Here is a 26942-nt window from a genome sequence, read left to right on the forward strand (position 1 = left end):
TAAGAGCCAGCAAGGGCCGTCTCGGCTGAAGCCGTTCAATTTTGCCAAATCAATTAAGGGAGCAACTCGAGGCAGGAAAGGAATGAACCACGAGTGTGGGAAAGGCTCCGGTTTAATCAAGTGAGGCCGGAGCTCTCCATAAAGCCCTCAGAGTGCCATGCTTTGTGTTTACCTTGAGAGACTCGTACTCCAGCTCTGCCCCTCTCGCTCTCTTGTGATCCTCATCATCCTAGTGAGCGAGAGAAGATAAAAACAGGGACATGAAACAGAAGGCTATTCAGAGCACTGTGGCCGGCTCTTTGCCAACAGTCTGCTCAGACGTCCACATTGCTAAAGAGATGGAATCAATTATAAAATGTCAACAGGCAACAGAGCAAACTGCTAGCAAATACGCTTGCTATTAGCAGGTTATTTTTAATGTTGACGGTATTCCTGGCTTCTCCTTTACAATCACAGGTAGAGAAACTGACAGAGGGTAAGAGTAAAGGAAGCAGAAATGCCCAGTACCCTGGCCCGGGCCAGCTGGAACTGCTCCTCTCTGACGTCCAGCTCCTTCTGCAGTGACTGCTTCTCATGCTCCAACTCCGTCACCCTCTTCTGGAGCTTGAGGAAGAGAGACATGTCCAAGGCGGCCTTGGTGACGTCCTGAAAAGAGCCCAGCACAGAGCCAGAGGAGTTACGACATGGCACTCAAACAGCTGACTGACTAATCTCTCCAAGAAGTTAAAAAATCTCACATTTCTGAACTGTTTGCTCTAATGTTAACCATTCAGGGAGAGACCACTCCACGCTCCAAGCAAAAAAGACTAGGTTCACTTCAGATCATATCTGAGACCCCAGTTCTCACCTCTCCCCGGTGGGAGCTTTCCTCGGACTCAGGGAACTCCGAGTTGTAGGTGTGCTCTGATTCGTTGCTGCTGTGGGTGGAGTCGGTCCTCCTGTGGCCCGGTTTGGGGACATCCTAATACAGCAGGGAGACAAAAACCCTTCAGCAACTCCCAGAGGGACCAAAAAAAAAAAAAAAAAACCACCACAAAAGCCCACATTAAGGTGACAGGTGTTGGGGGAAAAGGTCTCTCACCAGCGTGAGGGTCATCTCCTCCTTCAGGTCGTCGTAGCGCTCCTCGAGCCGCAGGTGCTCGCCCAGAAGGTTCTGGTAGCGTGCGCGCTCCTCGTTCAGGTCACTCTCCAGCTTTTTGGTCTCTTCCTGCAGGGCCTTGGCCATTCTCTCTGTGACAGAGACAGGCAGAGGAGGCCAGGTAAAACACAAGCAAGGCTGTCATTAATCCACTGTTTATTCCATTATTCCACTGCTTCTTGCACAACACTGACTGCTGTGCCCCTTTTCAGAGGCTTGTTCTGCTGTTCAGTTGCATGTTCTGCTGACTGCCACACAGCGATATCCGCCATCCAGCTAACACATTCATTTTGTTGCAGCTTTGAGAAAACAAACACTGGGCACATGCAGGGAAGTGAACCTGTGATCTGCTGGCCCTGTTCCTGGATCAGTCGGTTCAGATCGTCCTTCTCGCTCTTCAGCAGGTTGTTCTGGTCCTTCAGTTCAGCCACCATCTGTCAGCAGAGGAGAGCACAAGATGAGGTTCCATCTGCAGCGCCATTCCATCTCTACTGTAGTAACATCAAAGCTAGTAAAGCAGCATTTTCCTATCCCTGGTCTGTGGGGAAGCACCGCTTCTGGTTTTGCCTCCTAGCTCCTGATTAAGATTTAGAAAATTAGCATAAGAATATCTTACAACTAGGTGTTATTCACTGGGATCTTTCTGTTAATCCATTTTCCTCCAAATACAAAGAAACAGTAATCATATTCTTTGTGCAGATGTAACACCTTGTTAATGGAAATTTAATTCTCTTTGCACCTTTTAAATTACACGCTTTCAAAAGCGCAAGTTGGCACTGGAATATAAAAGCATACAAAACGTATTAACATATTGCTAAACACGCACTGACGATTTTGAATCGGTGACTCCTGCCTACCTGCTCCATCTTGTTGCGGTAACTCTCGGCCTGGTCCTCGATCAGCTTCTTCTCGCTCTGGGTGCTCTGCAGCTCCTTCCGCAGTTTGGCCAGCTCCTCCAGCAGGGAGGTGATGCGGTTGGCATTGTTTCGCGCCTCCTCCTCGGCGCCGCGCAGGCGGGTCAGCTCGGCCCGGAGCTTCTCGCTCTCGGCCGTGTAGGCGCTCTCCAGGCTGCTCAGACGCTCGCTGACGGCCTTGTTGTCTTTGTTCTGGAGACGGAGACAGAACCAGGACAACGAGCGTTACCCTCAGTGAGGCACCATGGGGATCCCAAAGTCCAATAGGCTCATTCCTAAAACCAACTGCCAGACAGGGGCAACTAGAGTAAAAATTATTGATGAACTGAGTAAAAGACTGATAAACTAACTGGATGACAATACGAAGCAAGCAACTGGAAGTCACCAAGAGGACACGCTCTCAAAATTGGACGGAAAGAGTTATGAATGAACATGGTCAACAATGTATGCCGAATGTTTCGTCTGCCCGGAAGTTGGGCCTCGGAGGGCCGCATCGCCGCGGGAGCCGCACCTGCTCGTCGATCTTGCGCTGCAGTTGCATGATCTTGTTCTCCATGCCGATGTTGAGCTTCTTGAAGTGCTCGACGGAGCGCGCCTCGATCTTCAGCTTCTTCAGCTCATGCTTGGCCCGCATGCGCCGCACGCAGCACTGCAGGTACACCACGGCGGCCAGCGACTTCTTGTACCAGCACCGGGCCAGCCAGCCCCTCACCCACTTCTGGATGATGACCGCCTTGTGCTCGCGAAGGAGCTGCGTGGAGAAACAGAAGAGAGTGTGGAATTGTGGGGGGGAAAAAAAATGCCTTGTATTCTGTTTAATGCTCTCTGGACTTGGCAAATGTGTCCTGCTCAAGCCAGCCTTCCAACAACACTTCCTCCTTCCTTATATCTACGCCATGGCACCCACCTTCACACCTCTGTTAGGACAGCCTTATTCTGAGCAAACTGGGACATCTACATCTGAATCATTCGTTTATAAAGCTGGATATATAGTGAAGATACTTGGATGAGGTACATTGCTGTGGGGTAACGCAGCAGTACCTCATTTAGGATTAGAACCTACGACCCAACCTTCTTGTTACTAGCGCAGTTTCCCATGCACCTCACTGCAGCATTAATGTTTAGAATCAGTAGGACTGACCCCACATTCACAAAAACCACTGGCCAGCTACACTCACTGTACTTTGACTGTTCAGCTGTACTTTGCCTCGTAGCAGTTTATATGCTTAGCAGTTCATATGTTTATATGCACAGCAGTGTCGTGTTATCACAGTGAATCTGAAACCTGAAGCCTGCTGTTCAAAACTGCTACTGGCTTCCAATGACACTGTCCTATGACCCCACTGCGGGTTCATCCGTTCAGTAATAGAAACTGACATAAATGCACATTCGTATGTGGAATGATTCACGCGAATCCACGGTACACTGCAGAACACTGCAGCCACACACATCGTTATTCAACTTTTATGTTCACTGCTGCTGCCCAACAAATTGAGGTTATGTAACAAGCAGACAGTACACTGTCCTACTTGGCTGCTGTATTTAAACATTTTAACAGGAAATGAAATACAGATAAACTTTCAGTATGACAGCGTCTGCGACAGCGTCGTTCAGAGTTCCGAGCAGCATTAAATATGTCCCTCTTTCTGAACGCTGGCGGACACACACAGGTAGACAGACGGGGCGAGTGAGGACGTACCCCCTGGTACAGCTGCCTGGCCTGGTAGGCCCGCAGCTCACGCTGGATGCTGAGGGCGGCGGCCTGCATGCGCTTGTAACGCGTCCTCTCCACGTACATGCGCTGGTACTTCTGGATGACGATGGCCGCGTTCGTCTCGCGCAGAAACTTGGCGAGGCTGGTAGCGGAGAGAGAGGGAGGGTGGGAGCAGACAGAGTGAAGTGGAAATGAAGTGTGAGGAAGATGACAACAATGAGTCGCCTCATTTTCCTAAGTAATACACAATAGCTTGGCCACATCGAGATTAGCAGGCCAAATTCTCAATGCTACAGGATCACCTTTAGCTGATGAAAGCTGCTGCCAGTAGTGCAGAAAGATTTCAGTGAAATGAAACAGCTGTGAATGAGTCCACGAGCATTATAATTTACAGACCCTGAATGCTACTGGCTTTGGGCCTTGAATGAGGATGAATCAGTAATAATTAGACACAGACTGAACAAGAAGCAGATGAGTGAACCCAGAGAGAAAATGAAGTGGCTGTCACTGGACCCTGGATGGAGAATCTCACCATCGAGCTTGGTATCCGCGCACGAATCTCTGGATGGTGATGGCGGATCGGCGCATGCGCAGGTACTTCTTGCGGACCAGCCAGCAGCGGATGGTCTTCTGGATGCGGATGCAGGCCGCCCGCAGCTTGTCTGCTCGCAGCTTCTCCAGGTAGGCCACCTGGCCCGCGCGGAAGAAGATCTTCGTCTTGCCAAACTGGTATTTGTCTTTGTCCTGCAAGCATGGAACACCAAGGCAACTATCACATTTCAAATATTCAGATTACATTTTCCTCTCAGCTACACAACCATGAAGACGGGGTTCAATAAGGCTTCATAGCAATGAGAGCGTGGCCTCAGTTTACTTCTGAGCAGATCCCCTGCATCTCTACATTTTCACCTTAGTCTATTACACAAGCAGTTCTGTATTACGCTCAGCTTTGTGTTAGATTTGCGGGCAGGAGCTGCCTGGTGTCTTGCAATGTAGCCAGCAGGAACATCAGAAAGATCTGACAGGTAATTAGCCAGCGCTCGTCTTTCTGAGCTGAGCCACTGCAGTACAAATGCAGTCACTGCACCACATAGCTTCTGTAGTCACAAAGATGAATGCACTGGCTAATTGTACGGTTCCAGGCCCAGCACAAAGCCTGCAGGTTTGCCAGGCCATTGCCCGTTTCCTCCCACCTGCACCAGCTTCTCCAGGACATTCCTGCAGGTCAGCTTCCTGTCGGACAGAACATCCTTCTGCTTCATCAGGACCCGGTACCGGCTGAAGAACTCCTGGTAGGTCCACCTGGCGTCAAGGCAACGGCGGATTGTTACAAGGTGGGGGGTGGGGGTTCAAGCGCTGACACTTCACCTAGAGTGGTCTGAGGACCAATGGTTGAGGGGGTTTGTGTGTGTGCGCATGTGGGTATAACTGTTTGGCTGTGTGGGAAGCATGCTTGACGTGTGTGTGATATGTCAGAGGGGCTGTATGGTGGTGGGTGATTATGTACACAGATAGGAAGTGGCTGGGAGTGGGCTTGACTGTGTAGCTAAAGGTAATGTAATTTAAAGGTGTGGTGATCATGGTTGTGATCATGGGGTGAGGTGGTGATCATGGACTACATGTGTGGGGGATGTGTGAGAGATGACTGTGCCTGGGTTGTGTGAGCATGCGCGAGAGAGAGAGAGAGAGAGAGAGAGAGAGAGAGAGAGAGAGAGAGAGAGAGAGAGAGAGAGAGAGAGAGAGAAGAGAGAGAAGAGAGAGAAGAGAGAGAGAGAGAGAGAGAGAGAGAGAGAGAGAGAGAGAGAGAGAGAGAGAGAGAGAGAGAGAGAGAGAGAGCTTGGCTGGATGTACCCACAGTATGTGGATGTGTGTGAGTGATGAGCTGGGTGACTGTATCTGGACAGTGCAAGAGGGGCTTTGGGTAGGTTATTGTTTACCAGGATGAATGGTGTATTAGGGTGTACTGGGCCTGGTTGGGTTATTGTGTACCTTGATGGGAAGCCAGCAGCTGATATGCGGATGGTCTCCAGGACACCACAGGCTCTGAGCTGCTGCACAGCCCTCTTGGGATCAAACCTAGAGGAGGAGACAGACACCCTGAATTCAAACTGCCACTTTATCCCATTCATTTGTAAAGGAATACCAGCTCCAGCTGTGTGCCGTAAAGACGGATATAGGACTCTTCCTGCAGTATTTCACAGTGACAGCTCTCACATTGAACGCATCTAAAATTAAATGACCACAGCATGTTCCAGGTCATGTACCATAACATTCCCCAGAGGTGGGCCCTGCTCTAGCTGAGCAAGGCAGGCTACAATAAATCAAAGTTGTTGCAACACGAAATAAGTGCTGATCCTCGCCCCTTTGATTGGACATCATGATCTCTAGTGGCCATATGTTATTGCGTCTCTGACGCCACCCTCTGGGTGATGGTGGTGAACGCAAACTCACGTGAAAGGCGATTTGCGGTCATTTGGCTTGATGCAGCGCACGTAGTGGGGGGTGGTGGCGTTCAGGGTGTCCATCAACAACTGGAGGGAGTTACGGAACTGGGAGAGAAGAACATAAGACCGTTTTAAAACCACCAAAAACTCCATGATCATCTCTGAGAGACGGACAGTTTCAGCAATCTTTGATTCATGGTTCCGGGCTCACTCGCGGTTCGGCTGACCTCACCTGCAGTCCCACAGTCTTCTTGTGTTCCTTGGCGGCCTGGCCAGCGCGGGAGGTGTCTGGCTTGACGCTCAGCCTGGTGCGGCCACCGGTGGGCGCACCTGTGGGGCTGGTGGCTTTCTCCTCGTCCTGGAACAGCTCCACCAGAAGATCAAACTGCCCCAGCACGCAGGGATGAAATATCAATCTCGACAACCAACAGCTAATGACTTTCAATGGCTCTTTCAGTTTTGGTGACTTATTGTGCTGGTATCTATTCAGAATTTTCATGAGCTCGTACAAAAGGATTAAACCAACACTGCTGGTAAACTGGCCTATGACAATTTATCAATTCCACAAAGACCACAACTGTGAAACACAAGCAGAAAAATATACTCTTTAAGTCTGAGAGGTTTGACTCTGATACCCAATGCACTATTATAAGTAATAGGACAGCCAATATGCTCTGTATTGACAGTTAGAAACTGTTAGTTCCATTTCTCAGTGTGCTGTGGTGGTTAGGGGTTAGAACCCTCAAAGTGGGTAATTACAGAATTGTGAAGATGGTGCAGAAATCCTTTTACAGCTCCCTCTACCATTAAAAGACCAGTTTATGCCCAAATGAAGGAATATTAAATATCGCTATTTTGCATTATTGCTGTATAGTTTGTGACAAGCAGCATGCTCTTCACTTCTTAGGACCGTAGACAGCCATAACATGCTGTGCAAGCAGTTTAACACCCCCCTCCAAATCCCCCCCCCCCCCTTTCCCTGCCCCAGCTGCTGCAGCAGTTACTAAGCACCCTCCCTTGTGCCCCTAAGCAGCTCTGAAACCATGGTGACACAGACAAACAATGTGGGTGAGACACCTCCCGCCCCTCCCCCAGTGGGAGCTGGAGAGGGTGAGAGGGTTAGTGGGAACACAGCTAGACAGACATGATGACAGCTTTGGAGGGTTTACCTTCTGCAGAACAAGGGTTGTCATGGTAGGGGAGACACACACACCGACAAAGTGGAGAAATGAACAGACAAACAGCAAGAGATTAAAGTTAAGAATTATATCTATTTACATAATTTATATATTGAACATAAATAACACTTCTATATGTCCATATAATTCATCTTAAAACTTGACATATAGAAGAGAACCTGGCTACCCTTCATCGTTCAATTCAAGCTCTGGGGGAGAGGGGAATCAAAACTACAACTCCCATGACTCAATTGTTTCAGTGGACACAGAAGGGCAGAATCACAGGTGCTTCAGATCAAGGGCTGTTTCCATTCGACACAGTGTGACAGAGATAGACATGAACACAAATGCAGGGTGATAAGCATACAAATGAAAATGGAGGTCTGGTTTGTTTATATTACATTAATTCAGGTAATCTTGTTATTTCAGGTAACCTCAAATTAACACACAAAGACTAAACATTTGCTATCAAATGTGCAGTAATTGTTGCAATTAAGAAAAGTTCTTTAAATATTGATTATTGCTTAAGGTGACATTTTAAATCCTTAGCATACACTTAGCCTTAGCCATTCACAAATTTATCTTCTATGAAAAGAGACTGAAACAGAACTAAAGAGCCAGGTTAGCTTCTGTATGGCCAGAATGCATTCAGCTATGAATGAATAAAATTTCATCTTACTCAAAAGCAGACACCTGACTCACACTGAGGAGCATTTCACTGTAAACTGCAATAAAATCTTGGGGATGACCACATCAGGCTCTCCCTGAATCACAGCCATTTCAAACAGACCCTGAAAGACAGCTGCCCTTTTAAAGGCAACACAAGGAGGTGGGAGTTTTGACAAGGATAGAAATGTTACTGGAATGAACAGACGGTGAGTCTTCATATCCATAGCATTTCAAAACATCAGTTATCGCCCACACCACATGAGACGACAGGGAAGCTACCGTGACCAATCGAAAAGGCAATGCTACAGCGCAAACACCGCTTCAGTCCCCTGTCCCTGCGGCAGAACTCAAGCAATATCTAAACGTCCCTCAGTGGCTGTTTTGGCCCTGCATAGTGACAGAGTTTGCCGGCACTCTTCCAGCATGCTCTTGTCAGTGACCGCTGCCCATTATTTGATTCATCTCTGTACAGTCATCTGCCAGGATCAAATATAGGGTTTAAAAGCTTAGCCCTCTTCCCAGAGGGAATATAAATCCCAACACGTGCTGCACACCACTGGTCCATGTCAGCCCTCCCACAACACAGCACTGGGAAACAGACAGTCTTCCCTGAACCCTTTACAGCTCTGAGCATTATTTATGTATTCATGTTAAATGAACCTCCTGATATGTAATAGTAATGTCACTGATCCTGGATCAGTTGGCTTGGTGAGCCACATGTGTGACACTCTCAGAAGTCACAGGGCTGTGGGAGGGAGAAATCAGCGACAACCACAATAATCGTCAGTAAAAGATGGTTGTTGAACAAGAATGCAATGACTATAACCAAATTATTGATAATTACATTGATTTCAAGCTGTGCTCTAAAGAATATACACATCCTGGGTGTTGTTTCTAAGCATTAAGCCATTCTAAAAATGTTTCTCTTTTCATGAGGCACGTGGAAAGAACAGCAGATGGCGCTGTTGCCATTGACCTTTATGGTGATGCAACCAATTTGCGAGGTCATACATCAGAAAACGCCAGGACCAAGACAGATTAGGAATTTCTTTACAGGGCTCTAATGCAGAGTTTTAACGCCTTTGGCCAATAACACCCCACTCATTCATCCAGTCTCGCTGACATGGATTCAGACTAAGACAGTAATACCACACACAGGGCCCAGGAGAAAGGGAAACAGGCAGTGGCAGCGAGACTGGTTACAAGGGATACAAACCTTGCTGGCTTTTAACACATTGATCTGTTCCTCATTGACGGTGTCTTTATTTTTCTCAAGGAATCCTTCACACTGATATTCAACCTGGGGGACAGAGGAAAACATTACTGTTCATTACTGACACCCTGGGTAACAGTCACTGGTGACAAGGGCCACAGCCACAATCAAGAAGCCCAGGCCACTCTACCATGCATGCAGGTCCCTTTAATAGAGGGACACGATTCAAAAATACAGGAAAATGCAATGACTTGCAACAGATATTACAGTTGTGGATATCTAATGCAAGTAAAATGTATAGCTAATTCCACATTAGTGACAGGTCATGGGTGCTCTGCGCTGCTACAGGCCAGATCTACCCAGCTGACTGCTCCTAACCCACAGAGAGGAGGAAGGTGCCATGACCGTGCAAATGTGGTAAGGGAAATTAAAGCTGAAATGTGTGAGGCAGCCCCCTCCTCCGTGCCCTGATCTGCAGGAACTCAGACGCTCTCTTAACTGCAAAGGGCAGTCACTCTCACCCGCGCACGCCCGCCGTAACCCGACACGGAGGCTAAAACGGGACTGAGTGACACCAAACGCGGTCAGCCGCGTTTTCATATCAGCTCCGCACACAAATGAACGGCGCAGCGCGGCCCGCTCAAACCGCAGGCCTTTGATACCTTTATTACTTTATGGGGGTGTGAACAAATGCCCTTCAAAGGCCAAAAACCGCACCGCTCTCAGAGGGATGATCGACAGGGAGGCCTTTTAAACGCAGTTACAGTACAGACGGAGAGCCCACAGAGGGAAAAGGCCGTGAGCACCTTATCTGCAAAGTGCTGGATGATGAAGGCTTTATTTGACATGCGCGGCTTTTCAAAGAGCGCGCACGTCTTCAAGTGTGTGTTGTAGAGCTTCTGGGCCCAGGTGTCGTCTGATCCCTTGGGCATCTGGAGGAGACGAGAGGTCAAAGGTTATGAGGGTCAAGGAGCAAGCGGACCATAGCGTGCCAACTGTGAACACGCAGACGTTAAATCACATGGGCATTATGTGCTGCAGAGGATTGATCCAGGAAGCTTGACCGGCTGTCACTTCTCTGTGCTTTTTGAGATCAAAGCAGGACCCACCTTGCACTCTTCATCCAAGAGAGCCAGCACCCCCATTTTCGCTTCAATGAGGTTAATGCAGGGTTGATTGTCATAGAAGTCAATGAGGGTCCAGGGGATCTGTTCCTTCATGTATTCCTCCTGCTCCAGTTTGAACACGTGCTGGAGAGAGCAGAGGCCAAGCCAACGTTTAACAACCTCTTCTGTCTCTTGGAGAGCTGGCTAATTGAAAGTGCTCAACACAGTAATCAATAGTCCACAAAACAAACTCAGGGGACAGTTTGAAAACCTCTGCCAAGGAAGTGCACCATTTTCTTCCCATTAAACAGCTCAAATTCTCACTGCTGCCAGCTGAATGTAAGACACTGAAGAGTTTTTTGGTATATATTTTATGGGTGTAGTGAAATGACCATGCGATTTAATAAGTGCTCAAAGCCTCCCTGAAATCACACAAAAAGAATGTTATATATTGGTTATTGGTTTAATCTAGCCTAACAAATTATTAACATGTTACCTGGGAACTGTGCTGGCAACAACAGGAGAAAGAATTTGTAACTTGTAAATGTATGGGTTTGTGTATGAGGAATATTTTTCAAGGTTTGCTACAAGTACAGACAATGGCACAAAATGGCTGCCGCGTTTGAAAACCCAATGGCATCGATGATGCTTGAGGACATTTCAAACTGCGGCAAAACCCTTTGATACGGAGGGGAGGCCTATCGGATTCCTGATGCAACAGCCTGCGCATCAAAGATGACTGATTAATAGGGTGATGAAAGGTTATATTTCAAAAGGACTCCATGCGGAGAGAATCAGCACTCACCATGTTAAACTGTTGCTGGAGTTTCTCATTGGCGTAATTTATACAAAACTGCTCAAAGCTGTTGATATCAAAGGTTTCAAACCTGGAGAAAAACAGGGGAGAAATACATAAAAATGTATACAAAAATCAGAAGTCCACAGTCAAACTAGGGTATTCACTTACAAATAAGACCTGGAATAAGCATAGTTTTACTGGGAATTTGCAACCACCCCCCAATGTGAAGGGAAATCTCCCATTTGTTAAAACTTGTATATAATAATTGCTCCCCTAAGATGGACCAGCCCAGGCAAACAGGGTATGAAGTAGGCCTTTCCCTTTCACACATCCTATTTAATGTGGAAAAGTTTTACACATTCAGGAAATGCCGTCCTTTGCCCTTTCTGCTCGAGGGAACACACCCGTAAATGTCAAGCACTCCGATGAAGGAGTTCTGCTTGACCGTGGAGTGCAGGGCCTTGTTGACGTGCTGCACGATCCAGTCGAAGAGCTTGGCGTAGATGTGCTTGGCCAGGGCGTCGCGCGCGTTGACGGCCTGCAGCTTCGGGATGGGCTTGACGTACGTCTCCGTGGCCGTCTTCAGCTTCCTGTGGCACAGCCAGTGGGACATGTCCTGGTACGTCACCCCCATGAGGTCACAGAAGACGGTCAGGTGCCTGTTATTGGGCTGAAAGGAGAACAGGGGAACCCCACTTCACTGCCGTGTCATTATTGTGTCAGACCTACCGTTAGAGTTAAAAACATACATATCACCCTTGAACTGAAATCTGCAGTGTTTCTGTACACATTTCAGATATGAATTCCTGTGTGTTCTCTAGGAGTGGCGCTCAGATGTTTCTGCACTCACTTCTATTTTGCTGCTGTCTGAGTCTCGGTCCTTCAGCTCCACGTTGCCCAAATGAAGGATGGAGGCAAGAACTTTGAAAACCCCCATCTGATAGGATTCATTAATTCCTGAAACCGAGAGCAAAGAGACTGGTCAAAGAACAGGCCCCAGTTTGGTCTGGCTTTCAACACAAGTGACTGATGGTTCTCAAAAGTATCGTTTTCAGACAGAATGCACTGTACTTAAATCAACCAGGGATATTCAGTACCTAACAAATCAATTTACTTCACACTCCTTGGCAACAAAATGGAAGTTAATGGATAAATTTAAAGAAAATTGATTGTTTTAGGGTCAATGTAGTGTTTATATAAAAATAACTACATACTGGTTAAACATGTTTACCTCCTTCATACTCCAGCGCTCCATACTAAGGCACTCTTACCCAATAATGTGAAAGCATTTCGTGTGGTGGACATCTCCTTGGCATCATCCACACCATCGATGACGGTGTTTAGACCCTGGTTTGTGCAGCGGAAGCCTTCTGCTTTACCTGCAGGGGAAAAGTGAGCATACCAAACAGGGACAGGGAAACCAGCAACCTCTGACATATGACATGTGAAGGACAAAACGTGTATCAAGTTAATGAAGGTGCTTGTTTCAATTCAACATTAAACTGTAGATTTAGAACAAGAGAGGTGAGGGTTTTTGCTCTGTTGGCTCATGTGAGCCAGGAAACATGACTACTACCAAATTAAGTCACTGGATTTCTTTTTCACATTATCCGAGCTGAACCATGTTAAATCTTACACTTAATTTACACTTAACTCTCAACAAGCGTTAAGTGTCAAGTTAAGTGAGAGCTTTAAGATTCTAGCTGCTTTAGCATGATAGAGGCACCTTAATGATGAGCGGAGACAGAACACTAGATATAACCACCTCCATGTAAAAGATGCAAAGGCTGCTGGGATTTGATGCTAAAAGCCTGCCATTTCAGAGTGCGGGCACAAAGACTGCGTTCAGTGAGGTGCCTATTGGCTGTACCTGGCTGCCCTGGGACAGAAGCCCATTTGAGCCAGGAAAAAAAAAAAAAAAAGCGGCCATTACTGTAGTGTCAGCTGGCCAGGATGCTGGCAGCACAGAGAGCCAGTGTGACAGTACTCCCAGTGTGCATCTGTGGCAGAGAGGCCAGGTGCCTCTTCACTGTGGGAGTGCTCTGATAGAACTGGCCACCCTGCTGCTCTTTGTAAATGTACACTGCCGCTCTCTGCTCCCTCAGAAAGCCCATATCCATAGTCCACCTTTTAAATCCACACTTTCTCCACCTGAAGACCCTTGCTGAGGTGGATGTATAGAATTATACACACTTTACTGTGTTTCCAACTGTTATTTTCCATCAAATTTATCAATGAATCTTAGCTAAGAGTGCAAATTTCCCCTTAACTGCAAAACACCACCCAAAACTAACAGCACAAATGACAGCTTCAGACTCTGAGGCAAAGGTTTCAGCAAGAGGATTAAACCACGTCTTCACTGTTTCTAGTGGAAACACCTACCTAAGTGCAGTGCTTTAAATTCAGGTAAATGAGAGGAGGCACACAGCTGATAGAAGATATGGTAGTTCCTCTCCTCATCTGCCTGCAAAGGAAGAATGACAAAAACGGAGCATTTAGATAGGGTACACACAGTAAACGTTTACCAGCACTACGCCAAAGAAAAAATAAGGACAATTAATTTCTTAATTTTTTCCTCATGAGGGTGGATGAATCAACATGACTACTAACACAACTGTATAAAAACATGATACAGGACAATGCCTGCTGACAACACATACAGCCATCAGATGTACATTTATAGAGATGAATTTTTAGACAGATTGCACATGCTGCTAAATATTAGCCTGTGAGCTCATCCTCACTTGCCTATCTTTCCCAGCCCTCTCCCTGCGACAGCAGGTGTCTGTGCTGGGAGTCAGTGCGGAGGGATGACTCATTCCTGGACCCGCGACTGTGTCATAGCCCATTTCATTCATGACTGGGGTTCATTTCCAATGACTATTGCTGCCTTTTATTGGATTTTCCCCAGTGGTATAGACTTACTGGCAGGGATCCCTCTGATGCAAGGAGGCTGCTTCCGCCACCCCTACTGATCTTGCAGCTGGTGAAGGACTCGTCACTGAATGGTGAGGAGTCAGTGATTTGCATGAATGGGGCAGAGACAACTGGCACAGTACCAGCTGTGTGCTGGCACCGGATGCCAAGGGGGTGATGGGGAAGGCAATGTGTAATCTCTCTCACACACACACACACACCTCTAATTCCATCCTCTGATCAGCCCCTGAAAAATCCCTGACTGTGACCTGGAAATAAAACTGCCCTGAAGAGATTCATTCCTGAGTCAGTCTCTGACAGTGGAGCCCAGAGCACAAAGAGCCCTACTGTACTGTGACTGCATTAACTGGGGAATAAACCTTTATTTAAAAAAAAGATGGACAACACATTTATAGATGTTTAAGACACTGCCAAAGTGGACACTGAGCATAAAAAAAAAAAAAAAAACATTAACATCCCATTAACCAATTCAGTCATATATACTATCAAAATAATGAAACAGCAGGTAAGCTGAAATGTTATTGAATTGGCATGATTTGTGGAAACGGATTCTGCCGATTAATGCACTGTGGGAGGCCTGCAGTGGAAGCAATGCTAGCTGTACATCTGCGATGCAGTCTTCGCACCGCACTGCAGAGGCTGCCGAGCGGGACGCCGTCTCATTCCTCCCGATTCACTGCTGAGAGAGACCTGGCTCCAGCGCTGGCGGGTCTGCCTCAGGTGCTGCTGACACGCTCATACACAAATCGCTGTGCCCTGGCGTTTCTAATGCTGTGGAATTGGCAATCCAAAAAACAATCACTGAGCGGGCCGGTGTCTTCATCTTGGCAAGGTACTGCGGCTTGCCATCTCCCAAACCACTGACTGCACTATTTGGTTGCGGCGTTTTGCCAGGTTAGAAACCGCTGGTTTCTAAAAACACCCCGGACAGAGAGAGCCAGTTCATCAACTCTCAATTTGATCCAGCCTCCAAAGTACCAATGCAAAGACCTTCTCTTGATAAGCGGGATATAATGGGAAATTGAAATTCAACAGGTTCAATAACCTCACAACATGCGCCTCATTTGGTGTCTGAATAAAGTGGAGATGAAGCGCTTACACAACTGTCAGTCACTCAAACACACCACACTGTTTTGAATCACCAATAACTGAACTGACATTCAGATTTGATGAACACAAACCCATGAACAGAGGGTTGTTTCTTTCCATGCTCAGTATATGTACAGCCCTCCATTACTTTGACATGATTTTTCTTGTCTTGGAAAGAGCTCAAGGCAGCCTTTCCACAGCACTGGATAAATAGGTCCTCTACGCCACGGGCTACAGCTCGGTGGCCTGACGCTGGGGTTAATACGTCTCCACCTCCGTCAGCACTAAGGAGGGCTGCACTTGAACCGAAGCACACGTCCACATCAGGACCTCCTCCCCACACTGAGCATGTGCAGGGTGCATGCATCGGTCTGATGGAGAGAGGCCGATAAACACAGGAGATTCAGGGTCTACATCCAGTGCAGCACTCAACATGGGTACTCTGTCCGTAAGAGGTGGAGAGCGCAGGCTGCGGGAAAAAGTGCCACTCACCTGAAACACCACTCTGGACTTCTCCAGCAGGTAAGTTCTCATGTTGGCACCAACAATGTGATATTTCTTGTCAAATCCGATCTCAATGTACTTCCCAAAGCGACTGCTGTTGTCATTCCTGGTGGTCTTGGCATTGCCGATAGCCTGGATTAAAAGCAGAATATATGCATTCAATTACAAGTTGGAGTAGTGATATCTGAAATTAAGATGTTTTTCCTGTTTTCTTTTTAAATATTTTTAAATTTCGAAAGGAAGGATCAATTAATGACCACGTATTTACTGATGTTAATCCCTGACGTCAACAGGCATGTTCTACAGGACAACAAAACTAAGGGACAGCATTTCACTGGAAGAAATTCTTACCATCTCAGCATCAGAAGTGACGCTAACGTAATGTCCACTTAACCAAAATAATACTAACACTTAGGCTTTTTCCAGAAAAACTACATATTAATTTTAACTGGTATGTCCAACTACGCCTTTTCCCTGGGATTCAGCACCAAATATTGCATTGTGTTTTTTCCCAGAAGAAATTTCATGTCAAGCTCCTAAATGGTAGATTTTTTTTAAACGATGATTCAAAGATAAGGTACAGTTCATTCTAAGACCAGCCCCCGGCAGCCTATACAGCCTTAAATATACAGTGCTTTCCCGGCCACGGCTTCTTTCTGACCCTGCCTGCCCTCAGTAGCCCCATGGCAGCCTCCCTGCCCCCAGAGGTCCACACCAGGCAGATTTGTGACAGGCTCAGACAGAGCTGTACATTCAGGTGCTGCTCCTTAGGGGACCGGGGAGCTGACGCCTCGCTTTCCTTCAGTCTGAATCACTGGCCGCTCCAGTAGAGCGCAGGCCAGACCCCGGGTCTCTGCGGAGCGTCGCTTGGAAGGAGCAGAGGAGGGGGGAGAGCGCTCCGAGCCCAATATCGCAGACGACGGGCGGAATTAGGCGGCTAAAAATAGCCTGGTTGGTAACGCTTACGCTGGTGGCAGATTGAGATCAACAAAAACACCTCTCAGCGTTTCGTTTCAGCGCACCACAACTAATCCCCCCCAAAAAAGGAATTCACTGAAACCCAGTAGAAATCAGGTTTCTAGAGGGAGGGCCCATGACAGCTACAATACACATTTCTCCAGGCTACCACCATTAAGCCAGTCAGTCCACATTCTAGAAAATATTGGCAACATAGAGAAAGCTGCCAGCACTATGACAGTAATGCATCTTCAGAGGGGGACAGAATGACATCCAATCCGTTACCAGTACCAACTCTGCACATGAGCAGCACAGGAATAGCACACACACATAGCCCTTTCCCCCAGTTCCAGGGACAGAATTCTATGCTTTCACCCAGAAAAATGTGTCTCAGTTCAGCCATCTTGGATCATTTGGCTGGCCCTTACATGGACCTCATTTAGGACATGATGAATAAAGCCCTGCAGCACAATCTGTTGACAAGGTTACGTCAACACGATCAGACCCCTCGGAAGTGTTTATCTGAGAGGGGCCAGGGCCTTGATCCAGAGTCTTTCTCCACAGGAGAGAAAGTGCCCTGCTGCTGCAGATGCCACCGACAGGACGAGTCACCACAGCTGACAGAGGGGGACACGGAGGTGACAGCTGCGTTTTACGTCAGCCGGGTGCCCGCACCGAAGTGTCAAAAGGAGACGTCCCTCTGAGCTGCAGGCACAGGGGAACGGGGCCTTTTCACCAGGGTGCGGAAGTACGCAAATCACTCCGCCTGGCACTGCTGTGCTGCGCGTACCGGCAGGAACAGCTGATTCAACCCGGCCTGCAGGAACCTGCCACGGATGCCCCGAGCGTTTCCAAAACTCCCATCCTGCACTGGGGCAGACGGTGTCCTGGTGTCTCACAGCGCTATCACCACGACTCATCCGCCCTCTGACACAGCTACAGCCTGGGAGGAGATCTCTATCGCATGCGGCTCCAAGAGGTCTGCCAGCCATTTCGGCGCTGAGGGAGGAGGCTCAGGGGTGGGGAGCGAGGGCAGCCAGGAAACGGCCATATGGGCACTGGGGAGTGCGTTTCCCCTCCCCGCCTCGCCCCTTCCCACAATGCACTGTGCACACAGGCACGCTGATCCTGGCAGGCTTGCAGAGAGCAGTCACAAACGTCAGGCACAGCGCTGACTCACTGAGGCTCACAGCACCGCAAACCACGCTAGCAACAAACAGGGGAGAGAGGGCGGAGCCTTTCCTGGAGCTGCTTTCACTCTCTCAGGCCGTCATCTGCTATAAAGGTCATCAACATAACAGTTAACTGCCCTTTTTTTTTTTAATGTCTTTTGGGACAAAAGGGTTGCAATAATTACTAGACTAGTTAGGCTTGGTCATCAACTCAGACATTTCACATGTATTTCATGGTACAGTTTAGGGTGAGTGACAGGCTACACAGGCCACTGGCCAGTTCACAGTTGTTCCATTGGGCCTCGGAGCCACACAGTAGCACACTGAAAGACAACATGCGGACCTAAAAACTCACAACAGCAGGTCAGGCACACAGCTGGCCACGACTGACTTTGTTAGTAAAATATCAAGCACCAGACTGGCGATAAGTGATTAGACAGCTATAGTATGGCAGCTGCTTTTTACACAACGCCATGTTTCAGTACAGGTTCCTCATGGTGAATCAGTGAGCATCTGGAGACTCTTTAGCAGAGTTTTAACTCAACACCATAATCACATGAAAGCCTTGCAGGAACAGAAGGTCAGAGTTGGTAGAGATTGCTGGTCTCTTATTTGTCACTGCAAATATCAATGGACGAGATCTGAAGACCCAGAGAACACTGACGAGAGAAATCCGAGGCCCTTTTCATTTAGTAAAATGCCAGTAAATAAATCTAGTTCATTTAATCAATTTATATTCATACTGCTCTGGTGCTTAAGAAGAAATTTACAACAATTTAAATGACTGTCTCTGCTGACTTCTTGAATTACTAGCCACTTTGTCAGGATACTATAATGAACGATGTGAATCATTTTATAATTTTACTCTAAGCAATGGCAATAACAAACAATCTTGTTAGAATGCAGGGTTAATTCCTAATAGATTTTGAGTTGTTACTGAATGGCAGGACTGTACAGAAGCTGTAAAATGGAACTAAAAAACATTGATCTATGGAATCATCCATTCATGCAAAAGTGGAAGCCCCAAAAGTGGAAGCCCCAAAAGTGGAAGCCCCAAAAGTGTTCTACTACTACTTCTTTGCAGGACAGATAAATACCTTAATTCACTAACTGACAGGGGCATCTCAACACACAGTAAAATGTCATGCGTGTATGACGAAGCAGTGTCTGACCAGCTGCTGGGGATAGCATTACAGAAGGGTCCATCGGATGCCCCTCACCTCCATGATGGGGTTGGAGGCCAGCACCCTCTCCTCCACGTTGGCCTCGCCGGCGGATCCGCTGACCGTGGCGAAGTAGCGCATGGTGTACTTGGCGGAGACCGTTTTCCCGGCGCCCGACTCCCCGCTCACTATGATGGACTGGTTCCTCTCGTCCCTGCGGGACAGACCTGAGATCAGCTGAGGGAGGGCAGTGGCTACTGCCAGATGCGTCCACAATGATGGAGCATCAAGCACAATCAGTACAGAGTGCAAATACAAGTCCCGATTTTCCCCTCCCCAGACTGCTTGTTCCTATTGATTGTATTACCACAGCACTATTTCTGACACTGTTTGTCCTAGTAATTTGAGATTCGCATGCTCTAAGAGGGATCACCATTTTAGAGAAACTTTTGAGCGGTCACAGGAGAATCGATGCAGCTCAGCACAGCCCACTCAAAGGAACAGTAGCTCAGTACACTGTGTGAAAGCCGGGGGTGAGACAGAGCACACCACAGTGACAGCAAGGGGGAGCCGCTGCTGTGGAAACCACCTCACACATGTCTGACTCCTCAAGGAGGTGAAGCTGTTTCTTCCTCGGGGTGCCTAGGCTATTTCTAGATCACCCATGCTGAGTGACATGGTGACCTATAGACCTTATTTTCTGATTTGCCAGCAATGACAGTGTAAGACTTTAGGGCTCCTCTGAGCACAGATACAAGGAACCAGGGAACTATGATTCTACAGAATCATACAAATGAAAAGATTCAGACATTTAACAAACCTGGCCATTTGCTTGTACGCTTCCTCGGCCACTGCAAATATGTGGGGGTCCATGTCCCCCATGTTCTGGCCACTGTAGGCATTGATGATGTCGGTCCCATAGATAGGCAGATTCTCATAGGGGTTGATGGCCACCAAGACAATGCCTGAACAGAATTAAAGTGAAACAATGGATCTCCAATAGGATTCCACAATATCACATGAACATTACCTAGAACCCCAGGAAACACTACAGTTATAAAACAATTCTAATAATATCTCCACAAATACTAATTATCACTACCAGTGTCTGTTCTACCAAAGTGGCACGTTTGCACTCAAGAGGCGTAACTGTGAAGCAGAGCACAGTCAGAGCTGATCCCATTTACCGCAGTAGGTGTAGATGAGCTTGGAGTCGATGAAGCGCACTTTGAGGTTGTGAAGCACGGCGGGCTCGTGCAGGTAGCTGAGCGCTGTGAGGTCATTCTCTCCCACCAGGATGTCAGGGTTCCGCAGGTGAGGCAGGTTCTTGGTTTTGGGGTCCAATTTGTGCTCGATGTCCTACAAAATGCAATTTAAAAAGGAAACAAAGAATATAAATCCTAATTTATGAATGAGAACCATTTTAAGAGAAGGTATATACACCATATACAGAAAAGGAACACACAATGGTCCTTCCTTTTTTCATAACAGGACACAACCCTCTATCCCTGCTGGCCAATCAGTTGCTCTGACACTATCATCCAGAAAGCCTATCAGTGAGCACTACCTGGGCGCAGGCCAGGTCTGTTCCAAAGCCGGATATGAATTTTTCACCATCTGCTCTAGATGCGAGTGAAAATTAATGACAAGAAAAATCTCCCAAACAAGCCTTTTGAATTCAGGCTGTACAGTTAGAGCAAATCCAACACCGAGGACATGCGAGGTGATGCAACGAAAGGACTTCTTACATAAGTGTGGGGAAGGGCTGGGAAGTGCTCTGCCGCAATAGTCAGGGAGCATCAGTCTAAATATAACTCATCTCCATACTCCCTCTCAATACTTACATCCACAGCACATTCGATTCACAGAAAGTGCTGACAGGGACAAGCCAATCACACAGCAGCCCTTGCTATTCCCGTTTGGCGTGAAAAACTAAGGAATTAAATTCCATCGTGTGTGTCAATTAGGACTGATTTCTTTTCAGAAAAAGGAAACTGGTCATTTCACTGGTGTAAATACAATGTCTTTTCACTTCAGATCTGCCAATAAAGTCATCAGCTTTGGAAAAACACAACACAAGACGCTGACAGCAATGTCTTAGGGGAGGAAACAGTTGAATGAAGGCGACAAGACCAGCCAACAGGAAACAAACACTCACATTATACACCTGCTCCACCTGGGGCCTTCTAAAGTACAACCTGACAGAGACAAAAAGCTAAAACTAAAATCCTAATGCAGTACATCACTGCCTGTGCTCTGCATCTTCCTATACCCCTTAGCTACCCCATCCTTGCACTCCATCTATATCCCCCTCCAACCCTCCTGCAGCACTCCACTGCCCCTCCCCGCCAATCTTCCAACTCCCTCCTTCATAGACTCTCTCAATGCTCCACCCCTTTCAACACTCCACCCCTCTCCTCCCACATTCCTCCTTTGCTCACTACAAGCCCAGTCTACCCCCTTCTACTCAATTGCCCGGCCTCCTTAAATCTTGTTCCCAACTCCCCCCCACCCAACCACTCCCCCCCACCTCCCCCTACAGTCCTCCTTCCCTCAGCCTCCGATCCTCTAAGTCCCACCCACCCCGCCGCCCCTCTCCCACCCCTTACCTTGCCATCCTCCAGCCGCAACTGTAGTGAGGCGTCTCCTTGTTTGTAGTCCTTGGCGAGTTCCGCTGACTTCCACACCTCGTCAGCGTCCGGGATCCAGACCCGGGCATACTGCAGGCAGACACAGGTCACAGGTCAGAGAGCGACAGGTCAGCGCCGAGGCCTCCCATTTCACTTTCAGAATTCAGCCAAACATAATCATCTGTTCATCTGTTTCTAGTGAGATGACTATAATTGAGCAAATGCCAACCACACTGTAAAAGACACTCAATGGAGACTTAGTGTTACGTTGAATTATTAACATTAAAGATTTGTTCCCATTTCAAATCTTGGCTACACCAAAAGGCTAAAAATGAAAACTGTCATAATTATACTGAAATAAATGGCTGTACAAGGCAGTCTGCCACCTTTAAAGTTCAACCATACTACAACTGACTAACAGGCCAAAGAGCACATAACTCACGTTGATTCAGCAGAAGTACAGTAATTGGATAGGGGTTATTCTCACGAAACTGAGAATCATTTCATCCTGCTGTATAGTTAATTGCTTTGCCTGCTAACTGGCTCCTATTAATGAGTACTTTTAATAAAGTGCTATTTAATGATATAACTTTAACGATATAAAACATTGCTTTGCATACTTAATAGCCATTTAATGTAGCCATTTGCAGTTTAATGTCACTGCTATTTTCCATTATTTTCAAGAGGTTGCAGAATGGTTCAAGCAAAGGACTTATGTTAAGGGAAAACACCACCAAACACGATCTTCGTATCTAAATGTCGGACTGGTAAGAATGGCATTCTGTTTGTATCCAGGGAGTTCAGTCACACCGATCTCTTTAGAACAATGTTAGAGTCTGAACACACAGAAAGGTCTAGAATGAGTTCAGATACTACCTATATCTTTTTGCTGCCTTTCCATTGTTAAAAAATACAGAAACACATTTTCTTAAGATCTGTCCCCAAAGAGATGGCTGGACTTGCTCACAGATCTGCACACTCATGTTTAAATTTCAATGCTCTAACCAGCACTAACTGAAGTAGTAAATGAGCTAGGCAGACCCCACTAACTTTAGTAGCTTTTTGATGAAAGGAATGAGGAGGAAAAACAATGGTTGCTTGATGCAATTTCTCATGTGGTCTCTTCCTGTTTCTGTGTGCCACCGCTTGGCTAAAATAATGTGTCTGGCAAGTCAATGAAAATATGACTGCCAAGTAAACAAGGTGTACTGCACCACAGGGGGTTTGGGATGGCACAGTAGGCTCCGATCACCTTGGCTCTCTCAGCATAAAACAGAACACAGCAGAATGTATTACAGTTTATATATCCTGTTTGAGGATATTCTTGGAAAAGAATTCACAGGAAATGAATGCCAGATGCAGGCTGGGGGGAATCTTAAGCACAAAACTGCCCCAGGAGAGATCAAACAACCCCTCACACTGACCAAGTGTGAGAACTAACCTGACCTCCAACAGAGGCACAGTGAAGACCAACAGTGACCTCACATCCACTAGACATACAGAAGCAGCAAACACTGACTTGAGCTCCAGATACAGACATGGATCACTGATGTCCACAAAAATACCCTTATGTTCATGCATATCAGTGATAAAAATTAAATTCAGAACATAGTGCATAACATAAGCACCTGAATGTACCCATTCATATGGAAATACTAGGGAGGTTTATGCATAACAGCAACAGCAACAGCAACAGTGTACAGTATTTTGATCATGTCTGTATAAAAAAAATGTATCAAGACAAGGTAAAACAGATCATGAAAAGGAAAGGACTTTAAAGGGGCTTATATATGGCTCCAATAAACCCTTTGAAGTCCAGTACTTTTCAAACTGGTAAATATATCATTGGTGATCATGGAGCCTCTATGGTTTGACACAGCAGCAGCAGCACCACCCCCCCCCCCCCCCCCCCCCCCCCCCATCAGTGCAAGGCTGGCCTGTTGAGACAGCTGGAGAAAGGACCCAGACTGTTTGCGTCAGAGTGCTGACCCTGCCGGTCAGCCATGTTTGCAATGGTGACAGAGGCGGAAGCCTGTAAACAGCTGTTGGGATATTTGTGGGGGAAAAAAAAAGGTTGACTGAGCAGCAGCTAAATGACATTACAAGACACAGGGCAACATGGATGCTTTTACTTATACTTTATTATATTCCTGCTGCCCCAGTATATCTGCTGCCCCAGTAATCAGACACAAAGTGTAAATCGGGCTAATCCAGGAAAAATGGACTCTCAGGAATGTGACCTCAGGGCACTCAACAAAACAATATTGCAGCTCTTGCAATTCCTGTTCGCTTTTGAAATGATACTTTATGCTTACCAACGCAATGTAAAAAATCCTCGCTGGTTTAGGGTAGTTTGTTTTGCTGCAAGTCAGTACTGGAATTTAGTCTAGTTTCCCCTAACTGGTCGATCTGTGATGAATTTTCCTCATATGGTCCTCAGTGCCTGCAGCAGTCCACTCCCAGAGAAACTCAACTTTGGAGACATTTTACTGAGCAAATTGCCTGAGGAGTCATAAGCCCATACAAGCATTCAGTTTAAAAACAGAGGGAGAGAGCTGGTACCAGATGGTCTGCTTGTCACAGAAAGTGGGACATCACTACACTTTGACAATTGAACAAATCACACTGACAAATGGTTCAACACATCTAGCCTATAGCTAGTATTCAGCATTAAAACACTCCCATACTGGGAGAACAGTTTTAGAGACCATATGTCATTTGAGAGGTTTGTACACAGCACCTCTAGCTCACGCTCCTTTAATCAACATTCACTTTCAAGCTCAGTTTCTCCAGTTTGAACAGACTGCTACTTCTCAAACTATTAGTGCTGTCTGGTACCCAAACTGGACAAAGAGTCTGCGCATGAATCCTGTGGATGAGATATGAGGATATGGTTTGACAAGTCAGTCAAAGTAATTATGCCCAAGTGGTACCCCAGTGAATAGTGATGTGCGTTTCCCTGGTGACAGTATTGCCATGGGAGCAGACTGGTGGCACAGATTGCTCAGTTATAGCAAAGGTTGATTGGTTAAGAGAGAAGAAAAAAAAAAAAATTGTGTGCCAGTGATTGTGTCGCCAGTTAGGCAGTGCTTGACATCAGCTTTTAAACAATAGAGTTGTCCACATACATTTCCCAGCTCCATAAGCAATGGTGAAAGTAGCAGCACCATCAGCTATCTATGCCCGTCTATAAAATGGCACTTATGGAGGCTACCATGACAGAATCTTTACATAAATGCCCTTCCACAGCACACTCCCCCTTTTGTGGTCTGCTCATCGTGCTCATCAATGAAATGAAATCCATTAAATACTTATGATTCTTTAACCTGAGGGTTCCCCTTGGAGGCCCAGCCCTTTATCTTGGCACCTAGCAACCACCAAGAGGGAGCAGGGAGTATGGTGGCAAATACAGCACCTAGGGATGTGCCACATGACAACCACACAGCCATCACCTACCACTGTTAGCAGCTCCTACACTAACAGTCTGCGCTCTTAAGCACTGCTGACAAGTCATTGCACATTATTTGACTGACATTTAAATGTATAGCATAGCTTATGGTTAAGACTATATGCCATCACTGGAGTAATTTAGGAAATACATAAATGGTACAAAATTTAGTAAAGCTTTAAGCAATGAGGAAAGACTACAAAAATTCAGTAAATAAAGGTTCTACCACCACAATACTGAAAGGGGAAGGTGTTCATGGCTGTTAACAAGGGGAATTAACATGTTCAAAATGTATTTCTTCTGCAATGCTGAGGAACATCATACATACAGCATGCTGTGAATGAGCCAAGAAGCCTGTGAGTTTTTTTTCCTGTTCTCCTCATGCCATAAAACCTAATCTAGGAGGTAAGTTAGGAGATCAATTATGAATGCACCAGTGAAGTGATTTAGATACTGTGGGGGAGGATACTGTGAGAGTAGCAGGAGAAGACTGGGACCGGGACCTATTTATAAAGAACATCAATTCCCATGAGGCTGCACTGCGGGCGAGATTCTGAGACTGAAGGAGAAACACAAATGGCATTAAAGACCGAGACAGTCTGTGTGGGGAGAGGCGGAAAGGGTGGTGGCAAGTCTGTCCTGAAGACCTGCCGGCGTGGCAGAGGGGGTTGGGGTGGGGTGCGGTGGGGGCGGGTGATGATGAATGGGTAGGAAGAGATTAAGATCTGTGACGGCCCCTGATGAGTCATCACTGCTGCTAACACCAGGGGTGCATGGGAGCACAGCCATAGATATTCTATTATGCCCAGATATTCAGTTCCTCTTTGCCCATCCTCTGTCCCGGATCTTACAGTTTGGAACACAGACAGCACCGGAACGTTGTGTTACCATGTTGACTGGATGTTCTATTCTAGACCACACCCCTTCAAGAATGTTCGTAACCAGCCAGCCAATCAGTACACTTGTAGCTTCAGCAAGGGCAGAGAGAGAAATTTCAAAGTAATGCACACTGGACCAGATCGTCAGCTACAAAAAAAAATCTGATACAGCATTTTCACTGATTCCACACACTGAACATTTATCACACACACCTCCCACATAGAAGCACAGAGATTCATTTTGGGCCCTGATAAGCACGGAAAAAAAAAAAAAAAATGTACTCAATGACCTACTGCTCCGAGCAATGCGCAAAATGCTAAACTTGCAAATGTGCTTCAGGAGAGGAACACAACCATTCAAGAGATCCCCGATGGTCTTAACCATCAGTTCTCATTTACATTAACCGAATACATCAATTTTTCACCTCTCAACACAGCTCTCAAAAGTCACATCTGAGCAGTCTGAGCAGCCAGAAGGGAACTCTTACCCTTCTGATTACTGATGTTCACTTGCCACATTGATGTGACAGTTAAGAGGAAGATCAGGCTGATTGGCAAGATGGAATGCAGTTTGCCTTCAATTGTCCAGCACAGAACTCATATCAAATGACTGTGCCTCAAGTGAACAGCAAAACAGAAATGGACCAGCCATCATTTTCTAAATTAGTGCCATTTATAGATGGGCAAAGTAACCTTTTAAGACATCGCTGCATTAAAGCATTTTATGATCTGATCAAGTATGATCTAGAGGCAACTTCAATTGTTTCAACTGACTACACAAAGTCCAGAAATATAAACACACATTTGAGTTTCCCAGATCATAAAAAAAACCAGATAAATCATGAATGGCCAGTAACATGAACAGATCCTCACACAAATCTCTCAAAGCGGAGATCATGAGATGGAAACATTCAAGGCATAAGGCCTGATCTGAGACCTGTGAACAGCACTTCTGCTCCACTGCAGAGCCTAGAGGCCTGTCACACACC

The 26942-nt window shown here is 46.6% G+C and overlaps 1 protein-coding gene across 3 annotated transcripts in view; it reads right to left on the reverse strand.

The window, feature by feature from the left end:
- LOC118787708 (unconventional myosin-Va-like) overlaps nucleotides 1-26942 on the reverse strand; it is a 44126-nt gene that overhangs the window by 10966 nt on the left and 6218 nt on the right. For all 3 annotated transcript variants that reach the window (XM_036543342.1, XM_036543341.1, XM_036543343.1), the window contains exons 2-27: nucleotides 21607-21717; nucleotides 20185-20356; nucleotides 19818-19962; nucleotides 19055-19211; nucleotides 15694-15837; nucleotides 13558-13639; nucleotides 12447-12554; nucleotides 12026-12132; nucleotides 11580-11845; nucleotides 11182-11263; nucleotides 10380-10520; nucleotides 10077-10202; nucleotides 9274-9357; nucleotides 6443-6595; nucleotides 6218-6315; nucleotides 5756-5842; nucleotides 4960-5068; nucleotides 4299-4510; nucleotides 3752-3908; nucleotides 2564-2803; nucleotides 1996-2244; nucleotides 1479-1572; nucleotides 1082-1230; nucleotides 848-961; nucleotides 508-645; nucleotides 173-229 (exon numbers count right to left, since the gene is read on the reverse strand). In XM_036543342.1, coding sequence (XP_036399235.1) covers nucleotides 173-229; nucleotides 508-645; nucleotides 848-961; nucleotides 1082-1230; nucleotides 1479-1572; nucleotides 1996-2244; nucleotides 2564-2803; nucleotides 3752-3908; nucleotides 4299-4510; nucleotides 4960-5068; nucleotides 5756-5842; nucleotides 6218-6315; nucleotides 6443-6595; nucleotides 9274-9357; nucleotides 10077-10202; nucleotides 10380-10520; nucleotides 11182-11263; nucleotides 11580-11845; nucleotides 12026-12132; nucleotides 12447-12554; nucleotides 13558-13639; nucleotides 15694-15837; nucleotides 19055-19211; nucleotides 19818-19962; nucleotides 20185-20356; nucleotides 21607-21717 — 3582 coding nt within the window. The remainder of the gene's footprint in view (nucleotides 1-172; nucleotides 230-507; nucleotides 646-847; nucleotides 962-1081; nucleotides 1231-1478; nucleotides 1573-1995; nucleotides 2245-2563; nucleotides 2804-3751; nucleotides 3909-4298; nucleotides 4511-4959; nucleotides 5069-5755; nucleotides 5843-6217; nucleotides 6316-6442; nucleotides 6596-9273; nucleotides 9358-10076; nucleotides 10203-10379; nucleotides 10521-11181; nucleotides 11264-11579; nucleotides 11846-12025; nucleotides 12133-12446; nucleotides 12555-13557; nucleotides 13640-15693; nucleotides 15838-19054; nucleotides 19212-19817; nucleotides 19963-20184; nucleotides 20357-21606; nucleotides 21718-26942) is intronic.

Source organism: Megalops cyprinoides, chromosome 13 (assembly GCF_013368585.1).
Source record: "Megalops cyprinoides isolate fMegCyp1 chromosome 13, fMegCyp1.pri, whole genome shotgun sequence".
Lineage (NCBI taxonomy): Eukaryota > Metazoa > Chordata > Actinopteri > Elopiformes > Megalopidae > Megalops > Megalops cyprinoides.